The 20,025-nt window shown below is 44.4% G+C and overlaps 1 protein-coding gene across 2 annotated transcripts in view; it reads left to right on the forward strand.

The window, feature by feature from the left end:
• The window catches only part of LOC122809604 (carbohydrate sulfotransferase 5-like), a 74,092-nt gene extending 71,700 nt beyond the window's left edge, over positions 1-2,392 (forward strand). For both annotated transcript variants that reach the window (XM_044081225.1, XM_044081224.1), the window contains one exon: positions 762-2,392. In XM_044081225.1, coding sequence (XP_043937160.1) covers positions 779-1,954 — 1,176 coding nt within the window. In that variant the 5' untranslated portion in view covers positions 762-778 and the 3' untranslated portion in view covers positions 1,955-2,392. The remainder of the gene's footprint in view (positions 1-761) is intronic.
• Positions 2,393-20,025: the final 17,633 nt, after the last annotated feature.

Below are 20,025 nucleotides of genomic sequence, written 5' to 3' on the forward strand. Positions count from 1 at the left end.
GGGTAAGACCAGAATAGTTGTATTTCTACTGGTATGGAGGATATGGTAATGGGGTGAGAGTAGAACAGCTGAAGTTCTACTCCTTAGACACCAGATGTGACATGAGGTATGGCATGGATACAGAAGATCCTGTTACAGATAAATGAAGGAGTTATCCAAACACGTGAAAACATGAAACAGAATTTCTGCAAGGAAAGCTCTAGATAATCCAAATCACTCCACTTAGTCCATATGTTCATAGGCAGTTACTAGGCATATAGTCCAGATACCATTATAGTCCAGATACCATTAAGGAGACTAAACCAAATTCCCAGTTGTCCCAAAGCTCTATTTGGTTAAGTGACTTGCTCATGGTCACAAAGTTGCCAAATAAGGACTAAGGGAATTAAATCTCATACCACAGAAAGTACTCTTTTAACAGCTTATAGCCTTAATCATCTGCACTAACTGCCAGACTTCAACTGATAAAGGAATGTTTGTTTGGATTACTTATGTATTTCAAGAAATTACTCTTTCTTGAATTATGCCATCTTAATGCCTACATTTCTGTTGAATTAGTTAGTTGGTTGGTTAGTTAGTTTGTCTGTTTACTGGGGTACTACACTCATCACAATAGGTCATTTGCAGGCACAGCCATGGTTTCCTTAGCTACCAGGTACAACAAAAGAACATGCATGAAATGAAAGGCTTTGCATATGTGAATAGATGATTATGTAATACTGTATTTCAAGTCTAATGTTTCTTTCTTTCTTTAATTTTAGGATTTTTGACAAACACTATGAGAATGTTACAGAAACTATGCATCTTTACTTTTCTTCAGATTTCAATTATTGTGTGGACAATCAGTTTTAGATATGACTGCATTTCCCTGCATTATCAGAAGTTATGCCACCAAATTGGAACAGAAACTAACAATTCCACGCACCATCATAAATCAAGTAGCCATGTTAGAAAAGAAATCGGCAAAGTCCATGTTCTCATTGTATCATCCTGGAGATCGGGTTCCTCACTACTTGGTGAACTCTTCAGCATAAACCCCAATGTGTTTTATTTAATGGAACCAGGATGGCATGTCTGGACAAACTTTCCACAAAACAATGCAGATTCACTGCAACTTGCCATGCATGAGCTTGTGAGGTCAGTTTTCCTGTGTGACATATCTGCTTTCAATTCCTACTTGTCACATGAGAAAAGGCAAAGCCAAGATCTCTTTGGTTGGCAGCACAGCCGTGCACTTTGTACTCGCCCTGCATGTGATGCATTCAATAAAACTGACATTGTCAGTGAAAAAGAATGCATTAAGGCTTGTGGAAGATATCCGTTAAAAAAAGTTGAAGATACCTGTCAAATATACAGCCATATTGTTCAGAAAGAAGTTAGATTTTTAAGCTTGGTGCCAATATTTAACCTATTGAGGGATCCTTCTTTAAATATCAGGATAATACATTTAGTCCGTGACCCCAGAGCTGTATTCAACTCCCGTTTCAAAGCAAGTGGTGCTTTAGTAGCTGATGACAAGATCATATACAACAATATCATGATGAGTCATTCAAAATGGAAAATTATGGATAAAAAATACAGACTGATGGAGGAAATCTGTAAAGTTCAGGTAAACATTTATAGAATGGCAATACAAGAAGAAGAAAGGGTCATAAAAGGTCGCTACAAGATGGTACGCTTTGAAGATCTGACAAAAAATGTCTTGAAAGTTATGAAAGATTTGTATAAATTTGCAAATCTATCTTTAATGCCCAACCTTCAGGACTGGATGTATAATATTACTCATGGTACAGATGACGGAAGCAAAATGGGATCCTTTCAAGTATCGTCCCGTGATTCATTGGCTGTATCTGAGGCATGGAAGAAACAACTTCCAAACTACAGCATTCGAAAAATTCAGACTCTTTGTCAAGAAGCCCTTAATGTTTTTGGCTATGATTTTCATAAAATCTAAGACAAGCTGAGTAGTAATAGCTTAATGCCTGTAGTTAAGGATTTCATCAGTGTCTGCTTCCCCATAAGTATCTTGTTAGATGCTGTAAAGAAAATTTTTCTAGTGCTTGTACACTGTTTTTACATGTTAAACATCAAGAGGTGGGAAGAAAAACTTGGTAAAAAAATTAATGAAAATTCCTTGGACAAATTATAATTTAATGTTAGTAATTCCATGTCATAATATGGATAGTGTTTACACAAATAATAATGCCAGACAAGCAGGGCATTATTTGGAAATAAAACATTACCTAGAAGGTATTGTGTGGCTCGAAGCCAAGGCAGAGGACTCCTCCACCCATGGAAGATCCATTACGTCTCCTGTAACGCCCACCCTCTATTGATTTATTGTGCTTAGAAATTGGGCTAGCTAATAAATTAGTTGGTGCTTGTTTTATTACTTGTGCATACATTTGTTTTATATTACTGATGTAAAATAATTCCTCTGCCTAAGATTCTTTACTGCTGTTCTACAATAGGGTATCATTTAAGAGTTCTCCTCCTTTTCTAACACGTCAGAATTCTGGCTCTTTTACTTTCTTTCTGTCTTCCTTAATTCATACTGATGTAGTCTTTTACCAGCATAAGTCAACAAGTAGCAATGAAAATATATGATATTTAATTTAAAAACTACAAAACAGAGCCTTGTACCTAACTATGTCTCAATATATGTGTTAAAGTCTCAAAGTATAGTTTTATGCACACTCTATATTTCTAGCATTGTTTTCACATCAGTATTTTGTTCATATTATTGTACATAAACAGCACACTGAAGCAACAGTTAGAGCTGCTACCATAAAGGGTTTGCTTCTTCAATCAGTTTATTAGTTGGGGTGCTTTCTATGTGAAGTATGCATGTCCCACCTCTACCCATGCATGTTTCAGGTGACTACCTTTTCCCATAAGACTTGCACTAGGTGAATTGGCATTTCTTCAAATTACCAATAGGTACAAGTTTTTGACTGTGCGTGTGCGCGCACACACGCCCGCGTGTGTGTGTGTGTGTGTGTGTGTGTGTGTGTGTGTGTGTGTGTGTGTGTGTGTGTGCGTGTGCATATGTGTGTGAGAATTTGAGAGTGTAAATTTGTGTGTATGTGCCTAAGTGTGTGTGTGTGTGTGTGTGTGTGTGTGTGTGTGTGTGTGTGTGTGTGTGTGTGTGTGTGTGTGTGTGTGTGTGTGTTTGCAGAATAATGTATGTGTGTAAGACTGGGTCTTACTGAGCATTTGTTTCTTTTGTTTCTTTCCCTCATCCCCAGTAAATGCTCTGATAGGCCACTTCTTCCATAACACTCTGATTGATTGAGATTGAAAAATGAAAAAAAAATATTATGTGTTACTTAAAAGGTTATCTGTGCACGTACATCAGATTAACAAAAAGATTAAAAAGATGTGTTATGGAGCTGGAAGAAAACTGTTGTTTTGTTAATTAATACAATCCAGGTAAGTGCTTTCATCGTCAGACTTTGTCAGACCTAATTTTGTGAGAGATACAGATAGTACTTCATTTATACAGGCGAGTAATTTCAGTGACAAAATTTACTGATGTACATTTCTGACAACTTACCCAATGCAAAGGATTTATAAGGGAATTACATCATCTAGCAAAAAAAAAAAATCAGAATCCAAGCTTGAATAATTAACAGAGGGAAGCTGCATCAAATAGTTTGGCTAAAATTTAGAATAGTTAATTGGTTGATATGCAGTGAAACCAATTGAATAGGGACAAGACCCTCAGGGGAGACTCAAAAAGGAGAGACCATAAAGAGCCAGAGGAACTGGAACCATACACATTGGGCAGGAAAAGGAATATGACCCATCAGATTTCTATCTGCTCAACAATAGAAAAACAAATGATGGTTTGAGTCAGTAGAGGGAATGGGGAATTAAGGGCAAGAAAACCTTTGGTAGAAAAAGATCAATAAAACCACAATGACATACCCCCGAATTTACTAATCTTCTGTGCAGGACTAGCTTAGTCCATGCATATTAATAAGACATGTTGCCCGAGCTCCTAGACTTACACGGAGCATATAAGAGTGCAGGGGGCGTGTCTGAGAGCAGAGCTTTCAGAATAAACACGCCCCCACAATGTAGAACAGCAGAAAGGGGTAAGAAATGAGCAAGACCACTCATAGGTGTCCTCATATCCCCACCAACAGTCCCCCATGTGTACAACAGCAACAGTACATATACATAAATGAAGAAACCCTTTTACTTTTTTTTAAAAAAAATGAGTGAAGCTAACCACAGTTGTGCAAGTGTGCCCATTGCTTAGCTACTGTTAAAGCAGCTTAAAAGGCTGAAGAGGATAACAAGGAAGATATATGCAAATGAAGCGGCACAGCAATAGTGTAGTGGGCAGAGCATTCACCTAACAAGCAGGCATTCCAGTTTGAGTCCTACTGCAACACAGTCTATTTTACATGGCAAAGCACATTATAACCAATATTTCTGTTGCAAAACCCACTAAATGACATATATTTATGAACTGGAGTACTGCAGGAAATGTACATGTGAAGTCTCAGTGTCATAATGAATAAGGCACTAGTAAGCAGGTTTAAGTGCGTTTGTGTGGGGGTAAGCACTGCCTACACAGATTAAGCAATTAAAAGCTAACTGAGTATAAGAAACTGTAACCGGAAGTTAGCATTGCTTACCTCCGCGCAAACCCGCTTACAACTGCTTTAAAGTGCCTTAATCACTCTGTATTCAGCAACCCATGTTCTTCCCAGCAACAAAATAACCAACCTCTGCAAGGCTCGAACCCAGGACACTATAGACAAAGTGATTTACCACTAAGCCATGCCAGATATACATAACCCTGATGTTTTCAAAAACGTATCATCCAGCCCAGTCATTAAACAGTACAGAGAATGTATTCCAACATTTAGATGTATGTGTCTGTAAATATATTAATATCTAAACAGATACAACATATATATATATATATATATATATATATATATATATATATATATATAAATGTATACATATATATAAATATATACGAACATATATACATGTAAATGCCTACATCAACACATATATATGTCTACACCTACATGTCGACATATACACAGCAAGTTACATATATGTAAGCAAATATATATCTATGTAGGTATATACGGACATAGTTTATATATATATATATATATATATATATATATATATATATATATATATATATATATATATATATATATATATATATATATATATATATAGGTATATATGGACATACATGTGTAGATATCAATGGGAGATTAAAACATATATGTCCAGATGCATCGTTAATGGGGTTGAGAGGCACCAAACAATATTCGTGTTGTACGAATAGGTATACCCACCCTCCTCAGACAAACACGTCCGCCCTGTAATGCACTACCAAGTGTTGCAGATCCCATAACCAGGACCTGACACGACATGGGCGCAAGATGTTAACAGTACTACATCCCACCTGTATGATGTTAGACTGGTATTGGTAACATATCATGCAGTACAGTCGGGCTCCCATAGGAAATGTAAAATGTGGAAGCTATCAACATCCCCAGAATACATATACACAGACACATATATGCAGATACAGATATATATATATATATATATATATATATATATATATATATATATATATATATATATACATATACATATACATGTGACTACACATACACACGCAGAGATATCTACAGTAAGATACTTATGTAGTAGGTGCACACAATATGGAACAGCCACTATGGCTACAGTTAACACCTTAACATCTGGACACTGGATGAGCCACCCATATAAATGACAGTCGTTGCCTGCAACATATACCCACAGAGAGGTCATAGGATAAAACACCACCCACAGGTTTGCAGGAATGGAAAAACTTTATTTGTGTACTATTACAGATCTATATGCATTGTCATATAGCTGTTCAGACACTGACATCCATATAAACATAGTAATGCAACTGTGAAACAGTTATACTAACACAGTAGTCTGGAAAGGTTCCCAACTCTTGCTGTCCAGGCCAAGCCCTTCAATTTCTACAATAGTAAAGACAGACTGGGCCACAGGATAAATAGTTCAGCAGCCTGTACCTACACTCTGTACACAATCACTAGGTGGTAAAGTCTTCAGTTGACCAAATGGGATGTAACTGTTACATAACAAAGCATAACTGACACCATCACAAGCACACTGACAAACAGAACAGTCTGTATGGCAGGAGGCAGTAGGCCTGCATTAACCCAATTCATGTCAGTAATGTCAATATATTTGAATTGTATGGTACTGTACATCCAGATACCTTAAGGCAGCTCACCCCTGATACCCCCACATTTTGTAACAGCCTAGGTTATATATGGTGCATCCCCCCCAGACTCAATAATTCAGGACCATATACCACTGTTACATACACTGGCCTCTGACGTGCATAAGGGCACACATGTGTAGGTGAAGCCCACACATATATGGCCCCAGCCCCACTGTATGTGTGGGGGGAAACAACAGCAGTGGACTGCTGGCAGGAATGGCAGCGTGATATATGTATATGTGCATATGTATCACTATCTGTATATGTGTAGACATATATTCCTCTGTATATGTATATACCTGGGCGTGTATATGTATATCTATGTACATATACATACCCATCTATATATGTTGATATGTATATGTGTATATATCTATATAGATATCTGGATAAATATATATACATATATTTCCACCATATGTCCTGAGCATGGAGTGTAGCCCTACCTCAGCCCCTATAGTCCCAAATTCACAGTGCAAGGGGATGTCAGGTATGTATAGCAGGTAAATTAGTAGATTATTGCTACTGTAATAGTGATCATCTTCCAGACATGATGTGTGTGGGAGGTCACATCTGCTTTTCATATGTGTGCCATTGGCTACTGACAGACATCCTAAGGACATCATAGTACAGTAATGCTGCTAGCACATAATGCTCCTGTGGACTACAGCAGAGATATTGGCCAATATATATGGACATTCTGACACACTTTGGACAGTCCTGAGGTATACACAGAACCACTTAGTGCAAAACATGTGGACCATGCCTGACAATATGGATGTTAACAGCCATGTAGATGGGTATAACACATACCAACTGGTATACATGTGCCACCATAAGTTATGCATTCACACACATTCACACACCACTGTCTGGCCTGACATACTAACTGCTGGTACAGGAGTGCCATGGCCACATACTACCCACTAGATATTGACATACATCTGTATAGCATCCCACTGCTCTGTCTGACATACATGACTGTTAAGGGAGGCCCAGCAGCTGTATATCTGGCAAGTATCTGCACATGATATCTCACTGGGTAAGTACACTAAGCTGCTAGGCACTGTGCAGGCTATAGGCAGACTGGCTCAACACTGGCCTACATCTCCTATGGGGGAATGCACATGTACCTGCATATATAGTAAGCATTACAGGCATGTCACAGCACAGGGTAAGATACACCTGTGTGACAGTGCATAACCACAACCAATGTGAACACAGCCACAGCCACATATGATAAGTTAGCATAATATTACAGTATATTGCCTATCTGTTCAACACCATCCTCATATGTGCCACTCACAGACTACACCTACATATACTGGGCTGCTACACAGTTTGGTCTGCTGGCTGTCTGTGGTATAGAACATGTGTGTGTATGGCCCTACAAACATGTAAGCCAATACAGTAACATACAGTGGAGCAGCATGTAACATCAGATAGGACGGGACCTAGAACAATGACATCTACCACAGTCTGTACACAGGCTAAAGTGCATATTAACAATACACACACTGTTGACGTTCACCATAAGTACACGGTCTCCAGTACTGTAAAAACAACCACAGAATGTCCAGGTTATGTCATCAAATATAACCCCTACTGTACATAACATGTGTAGCAGTTTGATATCTCAATGGCTTGTTATCAGATATGATGACACATGGTGCACAGCACATATGCATCTCTTAATTCCCAACATATGTACAAAGGCTGGCAGAGTTGTGGCAGGAAGCACATACACAGAGCCAATATTGACATGTTGCTGTGATAACCTCATACATTTACTATTGTAACAGGGTTTGTTGCAACATATGTCTTATGCGGGATATGAAGTCAGTAACTGTCACAGCTTTCACCATCTACAGACTGCAATCCTCACACTACCTTCTGCGGTTCACAGATAGATGTGGGTAACACATGAAACCAAAGGCACAACACACTGCCCAGTCTGCAGATGACCCTACAGATGGGGATTCCTCAAAAACATAGAACTGACATGGCAGGTATTAAAACATGTAGGACAGCCATATCCACACACACACTGTTAACCCAACATTACTCCAAATGCAGTATAGCAGCACTTACAGTCTGTAGTCAGGTCGGGCACATCCCCCTCCTGTGTGTTGCCCTGTTTCCACAGTGTATGTTGTTAGAGGTAAATCTCCAATCCATCTGAGATGCTGTTTGCCAAACAACTGATCTAGTTCCCACTCACAGTGAATGAAAAGAGCCCACACCAACATGATTTTCCTAGATATTGGAGTGTGTTTCCATGCAATTGGCTATGGGAATGTTACCACAGCTGTTCCACATGCAATCAGCTAGGGAGGGCTGCAATTCATGCAGAGGCCATCAGCTGATCATGAGCATCACTTAAAATACACATGCTGCTGCCTAAGCAAAGCAGGTGTTGGTCTCCACATCCACCAGAGAGGGAGTGAGATAAGCAGTCAGAGGTAAAGCAAGTCAGGGAGGGGTCGGAGAGTAAAACGTAAGCATGTTTGTGTCACACACCTACCAGCACAGGGTGTCACACCCCTGTTGACTATGTAGTGTTATCACATTTCTATGCAATTATTGGATGCGCCACAGAGGTTACATGTTGTGGAGCCCTCAGAATGTATATGTGATGGAGAGTGACATCTGCAACAGGGATATGGTAGCTATACGGTAGGTGTTGTACACATGCCTGTCTGCATGAACAGGTGCCAGCGTCAACACAGCCACATTCTCACAGGGACACACACACATTGACACACTTGGCAGGGCCAGGAATACAACCCATCACTAGTGAGAGTGCCACAATACATTACTGTGCAGGTATCACATACACCACAGGAATCATACAGAGGTGATTTGAGCAAAGGATATGGGGAGGTGTCTGACATCAGACAGCATGCTTTAGTATTTCAGTGGAGGTTGTAGTGAGTGTGGATGTAATCATACGCATCATACAACACACAGACAAACACACAAGGTGCCAGTACTGACATGTATGGTTGCATTTCTGCAGGGGTGTGTGGTGGTTGACTGTGCCAGATGGCTATACAAGGCTAGGTGATGGGTATACCTTGGCATCAGGCCACATGACAATGGTCAGCATTGTGGCTCAGGGCTGTAGTTTCTCCATTTGCCCACACAGGTGGGTACTGTATCCTCCATCTAGTCACCTGGGTGACTATTGTGTGTGGCCAATGCTGTGCATCACTTGCCATGTATGTGTTCCATAGTCCATGACATGGGTGGTGTCTGGGATGTCCACACCTCCCACATGCATGTACAGTGACATGTGGAACTGTACCTGGGGTGTCTGACCCATGTTGTGTACACAGATTATCATCAGATGTGCCAATCTTGGCCACCTGTGGTGGGAACTGGTAATGGTCATCAGGTTTACCCTGCACCTACATTGATAGCATGCTAACAGCATTCCCTGGTGTCAGTGGCATCTGTCCATACAGGACATGTTTTCAGGCATGGTATGTCTTTTGTGGGTCACATGTGATGGCACCACAGGTATTGCAGGTGTCCAGTGGGGAACATGGGGAAGGTGCACTGTCTGCATGTATGTGCCTATTGGATAGATGGACAGGGTGCCATGCCTTCTGTAGCCTACTGCAATCACTCCATAGTTACTATCAGTGGCCAATATGCAGTGTACTGCCCACATATTGGCTGTTACCTAGGCATGTGTGTGTGTGTGTATGAGGCATGGGTTAAGAGTGTGCTCTGGGTAATACTGGGGTTGCTAACTGTGATTGGCTGGCCTTTATGTCACGTATGGGTATGGATTTGCACCCCAGCCTCTCAGCTAGTTCACATTCCTACCTAACTAGTTTATCACACTACAGCAGTATGCAGTTATGGGATGCACGACAGAGATTACTGGGATACAGCCCTTCCACAGGTGTATTTCACAGTGGATGACCTCAGCAGGCTTGTCATAGTGGGGCTATGGGGAGGGCAGTGTGTGCGTGCATGGGCCATGACCCATTCATCTAGGGGTTGACACACCACATGCAAGCACAACCTGGGTCATATTTCACAGGTATGTGTATACAACTGCTAGATGACTACTTTCTCAAACAGTCATGTTGCACAGCTGGCGCGTGCACCACATACTCTGTAATGCTGACAGATACCGGTGGCTAATATCTGCAGTGAGTGACATCTGACCCTTGTGTGTTTGTGGCCCTTTGGCTGTGTGCTAGGTGGGACAGGCCTGGATGGCTCCTTGTCACAGTCACCCTCTTCCACACATCTATGTATGTCTACCTTTTGCTTATTATAGTGTGCTGTCCTTACATATATGCCTGTATTCCTATCCACTGAGTGTGCAAAGCATAAGTGGTGCATACTGAGGAGTGTCTGCTACTAACATCTGTGGCTGCCAGATATGTCTGGTCCACTGGTGTTTGCAGACATGGCCTTCATGTGTTTAAGTGTGTGAGCATGCCCAGTATGGCCAACTGTATTGAATATGTGTATCGAGTCCAGGTAGTTTGTACTGCAGTGCTGACCTTTGTGTTGTACACCTACAGGTAGCATGTTGTCTCTGCAGGGTATTAATTGATCATTTGGCATGGACTGTTACTACATTTCTGCATAGGATGGGGGCACACCTGACTTTCTACATTTCTACACAGGATTGTGGGGAGGGGCACACCTGACTGTTACTACATTCCTATGTAGAATTGGGGGGTAATCCTATTTCTACATTTCTATACAGGATGGGGGGGGGCATACCTGACTGTTACTACATTTCTACGTAGGATGGGGGGTACACCTGACTATTTCTACATTTCTACACAGGATGGGGGGGGGGCACACCTGACTGTTACTACATTTCTACACAAGATTGGGGGGCACACCTGACTGTTACTAGATTTCTACATAGGATGGGGGAGCACACCTGACTATTTCTAAATTTCAACACAGGATTGGGGGGCACACCTGACTGTGACTACATTTCTACGTCAGATGAGGGGCACACCTGACACTTGTACACATTTGCTAAGACTGTACTGGTATGTCGGGTAATCCATTTCAGTCTGTAGTCTTACCTATCGTGCTGACTACAGGCATACCAGTGTACTACAGATTTTAGCTTTTAATTGCCTGCATATTAGTTTCTGACTTCCTACCCTTCAGAACTGACATCCCACTGCCTGACCTGCTGTAGTCTGTCTGTGTAGGCCTGGGGGGGAGGTTACCCATAGGCCTCATTCAGAGGCCATAGCACAGCCTTTGTTTGTGTTTGTCTACACCTGTCCTACTGGCTGTGACTGTTGTTGAGTATGTGACCACCCACTGACTGGCAAGTGTGAGTCACTTACCTTGTGGGTGTCCCAGTATTAAGGGTGGTGCTGCAGGGCTGCATATGTCAGATGCACATAGTACACTCCCTACACATGGGTAGGCACAGGCAGTGTAATGTTTGGCATCCCTTTTACTGTATGTGTGAGTCAGAGAGAGGTGTTATTCCCTGGGTCCCTCCTGTATCAGTGTATGTGCTATGCGTTGCCCCTTTGCCAAGGCCAGGGCATACTGGGCATGCCTCCTTCTGCCTACTGGGGCAGGCTCAGGTTGTTCCTCCTCCGAGTCACTCTGTGCCTGTGCAGGCCTTGGCAATAGTGGTGGACTGTGTGGTCCTGCCCGTGCTGTTCCTGCTGCAGCTGTTTCCGTAGGATCATATTGTGTAGCATGGCACATACAAGGACAATTTGGGTACATGTAGCTGGTGAGTACTGCAAGGCTCCACCGGATGTGTCCAGGCACCAGAACTGTGACTTGAGCATCCCAAACACATGGTCTGCTATAATTCTGGTCTGTGCATGTGCCTCATTATGGAGTTCTTGTTCGGGTGCATGTGCATTTCTGATGGGTGTCATCAGCCATGGCTCCAGTGCTTATCCAGCATCCCCCACTAGGTGACCATCAGGGATGTCCCCATTGGCAAATCTCTGGTACAGCTGTGTCAGATGCCAGATGTGGGAATCGTGATAGCTTCCAGGGTAGCCAGCACACACATTCATTATTATGCCCTGGGCATAACACACGACCTGGCAGTTGATGGAGGGGAAGCCCTTGCAGTTGACGTAGACCCTATCCCGCTCATTGGGTGGTGTTATGATGCATATGTGCGTGCAGTCTATCGCACCCACTACCTCAGGGTATTCTGCTATTTGGTGGAACAGTTGCATATTGCTGGCCAACGCCTCACAGGTGTTGGGGAAATATACGTGCTCACCAATATGTGCTGACATGGCATCCAGGAACTGGTGGGGTACCCTGGATGCTGATGCCTGTGAAATCCCCATCATATCCCCATTTGGCCTTTGGAAGGTACCTGTAGCTTGTATTCTTACGCCTACACATACCTTGGTATCCACTTGGATGGGTTCCCCTCTGTTAGTTCTGTGTGTCAGGTGTGGCTGGCATAGCTCAGCAAATTGCTGTAGGAGGTCCCTATCCAACCTATAGTGCTCCACTATCTCCAGCTCGTGTAGCCCCTGGTAGGTTACCCTGGGTCTGTACACCCTTCTCTGTCTCCTCACTGTGGGTTGGTGGACAGAATTCACATCCTCACCACCCTCAGCCTCTTCCACAAGTTGTTGTATGATAGCTATTGCAGCCCCTATCATTTTTCTGTTGTGAGTGTTAAAAACTCCCCGCTTGTTTACACCAGTGGTGTAGAGTGTGGGAAAACCCAGAGGGGAAAGTGTCTGCATAGTTTATAGTAGTGTTCTTAGCTGGGCTGGTCTGCTGCCTGTGTAATTGGTTGATTCTGATACATTTCACCTGCCAGTTAAGCTAGTTCCCCTTGATTACCAGCCTACTGCTGTTTTCCCTTCCCATTGTCTTCCTGTTTAAGCCCGGGGGCACGCCACACAAACAGAGTGCTCAAATGTTCACACTTCTGCTATTTCCTGGTTTAACTTCTTTTTTCTTCCTGTAAAACCCAGTGTGCAGCGCCCACACTCGCTTAGGCTTTGTAAAGAGTGCTTGGTAGGTTTAGACACTCCCCCTAGCTTAGCTGTACTAAGCTAAGAGCAAACCCGAGCCACAGGGCTCCAATCCACTTACAGTATGCCTGACCCCCTCCCCCCATGATGTCAGCTCTTGTGGAAAATGCATTTGTTGTCAATACATTTATGAGGGTAATCTTTTTGTTTTTAGTCATTGCAATGTCAGGGTGTCCTTTCATAGATATTTTGATTGCAGTTCAAACATGATTGTGTACTTTGCTATTTGTTCCAAATGTTCTGCCTTTTATGTGGGAAAGACAGTACGTAGGTTGAGTGATAGGATAAAAGAACACTATTTTGCTACCAGGAACAGGGAACATTATAATGCGTTAGGGAAACATAGTTCTTTGTGCCTTAACTTTTCTATGTTTAAGTTTTTTGTCCTAGAACAGGTCCTTGACTTTTATGGTAATGCTGACTGTAAGTTGCAAGTTCAAGAGCTTAAGTGGCAATTGAGGTTAAAAGCTGAATTTTTTCCTGGATTAAATGAGGCTATAATTTTGAAATGCGCTCTCAAATGGTTGCAATAGTTAATTTAATACTTGATACATGTCTAGTCAGTGTTTGTTTTCTGTTCCTAGTTACTTTATCCACACTTGTGATAGTTAATATTCCAGTTGTAATTATGGATGTTATGTGATCCTATCTCGCCTACATTCTGACTGATGGGTTCGGAGCCGATCCCTCGGCTCCGACTCGGCACGCTTATGCTATAGAGCGAGGCCTCTAATTGGCTGAGCTATCTTTATCCCAGGATGCACCACCACTAATCCCCCAGATCTCGTTTGCCGCTTACAGAGCTTGGACGTGGTCTCAACATTGGCTGGGCTAAGTACTATATTAATAGTATCTTTCCTGTCAGTAATTCTCTATTTTTCAAACCAAAAGCTGTTTTAACGGCTATTTTTTGTGAACGAGTGTGTTTCTTGGTGTTTTATTGAAATTTGCTTTATTTTTCCTGTCAGAGAAGGTTCCGTTTCAGTTAGAGGGGCCTTCCTCTGTTCTAACTTCTTTAGTGGTTGTCTGTGGGTCAAGTACCCGTTTGAGTTAGAGGGTCTTGACCCTCCTTGTTTTCTTCCCCTTTCTTTGCTGTAAAAAAAAAAAAAAAAAAAAAAAAGTTTTTTGTTTCAGTTTATAATTACTGAGCTACGGGCATACTTATTGTACCTGTTTTCCTAAACTGTTTAAGTTTACTGTTGTTTTTTCTTTTTTCACAATATGTCTAAAGAACATAAACCATCTGGTTTTAAGAAGTGCACGAGGTGTGGGTTTAAAATGTCCATAACGGACGACCACTCCTCGTGCGTCTATTGTCTTGGCGCCAAACATCTCCAGGAATCCTGCAGTGTGTGCCATGCGTTTTCCTCCCGAGTCCTCCAGGAGAGGAAAAACAAATTAATCCTTAAAGGATTAATTAAGCCTTCTTTCGAGGAGGCTTTATCTTCCTCTCCTTCTCCTTCTAAGAAGAGGAAAGCGTCAGCTCCGACCAGTCAGTCGGAACCGACGGCTAAAAAAGGCAAGCAGACTTCTCCATCGGCTCCACGGACTTCGGAGCCGAGGTCGGAACGGTCTGCCTCGATGCTTCCTACCTCGACCCCTCTGTTTTCGGAGCCGAGGTCTGGAGCATCGAGAGGCGGGTCACCCTCATCAGCTCCACTGATATTGGAGTCGATAAGGGTCATCGGCTCAGACACTTCCCCCTCGGAGCCGAAGGCCTTATCAGCGCCAAGGGAAATTTCCCTAAAGCTTTCCTCGGAGCCGATAATTGTGGAGTCCTTTCAGAGCCGGTCTCCGAGCCCTTCGGAGCCGATGGAGAAATCGGTTCGGGCCCGATCGGTATCCTCGAGATCTTCCAGGATGTCTGATTCGGACATCGACAGGGTACTCCTTCGACTTTTCCAGTCTCCGGTGTTCCAAAAGATGGTTTCGGCTCCAACCCATTTGGCTTCGGAGCCGATGGTCCACTCCCTTACAGTACTTCCTCCTCCAACAGCTTTGGCACCGTTGAAGCAGGTGTTGGTGGAACCAGTGGAGGTGTTAGGGTCAGGCCCGACCCTTGCTCCTACTCCGGCTCCTGGGTCGGAGTTCAGTGCACGGACTTCTTCCTTCGGCCCTGGGGGGGGGAAGCTTCGGGATTGATACCTTCGGTCCCGAGTCTCCCTCTTGGTGCGTCGGCGGCGGGAGTACCGTCCACTGTCGTGGCCACGGAGGGGGGACCTTCCCAGGATTGTGGTGGTCCCGCCTTCAGGGCTATGAGCAGTGCTCTAGCCAAATCTTCATTGGCTACCTCCACAGTTTCCCCAGCTCCTTCCCTACATTTGGAGACTGGGTCGTTGGCAGTTCCCCTGTCAACAGACAACAGAGCCCCTGGGCCTCAGGTTACCCCCGCTGGGGTTTCTCCCCCTCCTGGAGGTCCTTCTGAAGCCTCTTCAGAAGAACCTCCCAGGAAAAAAACATGCAAGAGGAAGCATGTTGACTCCCCTGACGAGTCTTTAACATCTGACACCGATCTCGATGATGCAGAGGGGTCCCCCAAGTCATCCTCGGATGATGTCTCCTTTGCAGACATCCTAGAAGCCCTAAAACAACGAGGCGGCTGGCAATCCAAACCTCCCTCTGCTGATGAATTGGTGTTCCTGAAGGCCTTCGGGGCTCAGCCCTCCGCCTCCTGGGTGTCTCCTCCCTTCGACGAGCTCTTGGATTTGATCTGTCGAAGGGCGTGGGAACACCCGGACTCTGTGGAACCGGTGCCCGCTCGTCCAAACAAGTTTCTTTCAGCACCCCCAGATAGAGAGTTCCTCACGAAAGGTGTGGCTGTGGATGCTATGGTGGTGGCATCTGCTACGCAGCAGGATGTAGCAGAGGCTTCTACGTCCGTCCATCCTCCTAATAAGGAGTCTAGGAGCATGGATCGGTACGGCAAGCGCACCCTAAATTCAGCGGCCTTTACCTTAAGGTCTCTGAACTACCTAACGCACTTTACGAGATTCCAGAGGGATCTGATTAAGGAGCTGTCCGATACCCTCTTAGGTAACCTGCCTGAGGAGCTGGCCCAGACGGTTGGATCTCAGCTGGCTACAATGTCATCCATTTCGAACTCGTCCATGAGGCTCATCTCGTATGCGGCCGAAGGGGTGAGTAGAGCGGCGGGTACGGGCATTGCTCTATGGAGACAAGCCTGGCTCCGCCTGTGTCATTTCGCGGAGGCCTTCAAGTCTTCATTCGCTGATGCCCCCTTTGATGGGTCCTCCCTTTTTGGGCCCAAGGTGAAAGACACACTTACCCGCTGTGAACAGGAGGGTAAGACTCTGACTGCCGTAGGGACATGATTTTCCACACCCTTTCGGCCTTATCCCAAGGCTAAAAGAGGAGGGAAGATGTGGTTCCGGAGATCGCAGAAGTCTTACCCCTCTCAGCAGGAAGGTTCCCCCTCCAGAGGCAGAGGAGGGGGAAATTCATCAGGAAGACGCCGTCCCAGAGGCGGCAGAGGCCCCCGCAATACTGGAGACCGCGAGTCCTTTCGTGGCTCTTCAACTTTCCATAGTCCCTGAGGGATTGCCTGACTGTGCTGCTCTGGAGCCAGTCGGGGGTCGTTTTTCAAAGCACCTAAAGGCCTGGGAAGGGATCACTCAGGACCAATGGGTGCTGCGAATTATCGCCAGAGGTTACTCCATCCCATTCTGTTGTCCCCCACCTCAGTCCAAAAGAATCCCGGACCCGCCACCCATTCAATGGGATACCGCAGCTATAGAGGTTTCAAAACTGCTGCAAAAAGGAGCCATCCAACCGGTCCCCGCAGACCAGATCGGATTAGGGACTTACTCAAGATTCTTTTTAGTGCCAAAAAAGACCGGGGACTTGAGGCCCATTTTGGACCTAAGCAACCTAAACCGTTCAGTCAAGAAGTCCAAGTTCCGAATGGTCACTTTACAAACCATTCTCCCGTTGTTGGAGAAAGGTGTTTGGATGTGCTCCATAGACCTCAAGGACGCGTATTACCATATCAAAATACATCAAACGTTCAGGAGACACTTGCGCTTCAGCCTAGGAAGCAGTCATTTTCAGTTCCGTGCGCTGCCCTTTGGTCTCACCACAGCCCCCAGGGTGTTCACCAAATGCTTGGCAGTGGTGACTGCTCACTTGAGGAGTCTAGGATTCCAGGTGTTTCCATACCTAGACGTCTGGCTTCTAACTGCCACCTCCAAGCATCTACTTCTACGGAGCCTGCAAGCCACAACATCACTGGGCAATTCCCTCGGAATCTCCTTCAATTGGCCAAAGTCTGTGTTACGGCCATCTCAAAGAATAAGATTCATAGGGGCAGAGATAGATTCAAACCAGATGCGGGTCTATCTACCTGCAGACAGAATTCAGATCATACAAAATCAGGTTCGAGCCTTACTCCCCAGGTCCAAAGCCCCAGCCAGAATGGTCATGCAACTATTGGGATCGATGTCTGCCACAGTTTTGCTAGTTCCCTTGGCAAGGTTACACATGAGAATCCTCCAGTGGCTTCTCTCAACTCAGTGGTCCTTTCAGGAACTCCCTCTCAATCATCTAATATGGATCACAGAATCTTGCAGACGGGACCTTCGCTGGTGGCTAGTGTCTTCCAATTTGGATCAGGGACGACCCTTTGTTCTTCCTCCTCCGGCGGCCACTTTGACCACAGACGCCTCCCAGACGGGGTGGGGGGGCATTCCCTGGGCAGGTCAGTCCAGTGCAAATGACATCCGGAAGAGACCTCTCTCCACATCAACATCCTAGAGATGAGAGCAGTACTCCTGTCCCTTCAAGCCCTTCACTGTTACCTCCCTCAGGGCGTAATTGCTGTTCACTCGGACAACATGTCAGTTGTCTGGTACCTGAACAAGCATGGAGGGACCAGATCCTATCCTCTTTGCAGAGAAGCGATGAGGGTCTGGGAATGGGCAATCTCAACCAAACGCTTCCTAGTGGCTACTCACATACCGGGCAAATCCAATGTCATAGCCGACAGGTTGAGCAGGACCATTCTCTCTCCTCACGAGTGGTCTCTGAACATAATTATTACAAGACAGATTTTCAGCGAATGGGGAGTTCCTTGCTGCGACCTCTTCGCGACTCCTCTGAATGCGAAGTGCAAAGAATTCTTCTCCCTAACCCCGGGTCCGGGGAAGAGCCCTATGGATGCGTTAGTCCATCCTTGGCCCACCGGCCTGCTTTATGCCTTCCCTCCAGTTCCTCTCCTACCCAAGGTAATTCAGAAGGCTTCTCTCTTAGGGAGCAAGATGATCTTAATTGCTCCTTACTGGCCTCGTCAAGTCTGGTTTCCCTATCTTCGGAAACATGCTCTGGAAGATCCATGGTTCCTGGACCAGATCCCAGACCTACTGACTCATCAGTTGGGACTACTACACCAGTCCCTACACACTTTAAGATTGACAGCCTGGCTCCTCCTCTTCCAACCATAGTCAGGAGGCATGCACTAGACCCAGAGGTAGTGCACATATTGTCTTCAGCCCACAAGTTGACTACGAAGAAACTTTATTCTAGCAAATGGAAAAGATTTGCTATATGGGCTCAACTCCGGGGCCTGGACCCCATTTTAACCCCCGTAGCAGAAGTACTCAAGTTCCTAACCTCTCTTTTCAACCAAGGCTCTTCTGTTTCTACCATCAAAGTACAATTGGCAGCAATTTCTAACTTTCATGAATCCATAGACCCACCTTTAATGAGCAACAGGTTGTGTAAGACCTTCTTGAAAGGTGCTGCTCTATTAAGACCTCCAGTTTCTCATCCTGCACCTCCATGGGATCTCAATATAGTATTATGTGCCTTGACTTCTTCCCCCTTTGAACCGGCAGCTACCTGTGATTTAAAGTTTCTATCATGGAAGACAGCTTTCCTAGTGGCAATTACTTCAGCCAGAAGGGTTTCAGAACTTCAAGCTTTGTCAGTAAAACCTCCGTACTTGGTTTTTCATCCAGACAGAGTTTCCCTCAGACCAAATCCTTCTTTTGTTCCCAAAGTCTGCTCTGCTTTATGCTTACAACAGTCATTAGAGCTCCCAGTGTTTTTCCCAAAATACTCCAATGAAGCGGAGTTTATTTTCCACACACTAGATGTCCATAGGCAGTTGCGTTTTTATTTGGATAGGACCAAACAATCAAGGAGAACAGATCAGTTGTTTGTGTCCTTTGCAGAAAACAAATTGGGAAACGCAGTCACAAAGGTCACTATTGCCAAATGGATCAGGGACTGTATTACTCAGGCTTATGTTTTTTCTAACGAGGAGCTTTCCACCTCTGTCAAGGCTCATTCTACAAGGGCTATGGCTACTTGGTAGCATTTCATTCTAAGCTTGCTATTAGTGACATTTGTGCTGCGGCTACATGGTCTTCTCCGCATACTTTCATTTCTCACTACAAATTAGATGTGGCATCTAGAGGACGAGCTTCATTTGGTTCCACAGTGCTCAGGAGTGTTTTCCAATGAGCCACCCGGGATTTAGGTGCTAGGGACGCTGTCCCATCAGTCAGAATGTAGGCGAGATAGGATCACATAACATCTTTTAGTTATGTACTCACCATAACTTCAGATGTTTGGGATCCATCTCCTACATTCCTAATAACCCACCCTCCTTCCCCCTTCCTTGGAGATCAGAGGATATCAGAAGGTCCGAATCCTGTTGTTTCATCTTGAAACATCTAACAATGT

This window comes from Protopterus annectens, chromosome 8.part0 (genome assembly GCF_019279795.1).
Source record: "Protopterus annectens isolate FY-2018-M chromosome 8.part0, PAN1.0, whole genome shotgun sequence".
In the NCBI taxonomy this organism is placed as follows: Eukaryota; Metazoa; Chordata; order Ceratodontiformes; family Protopteridae; genus Protopterus; species Protopterus annectens.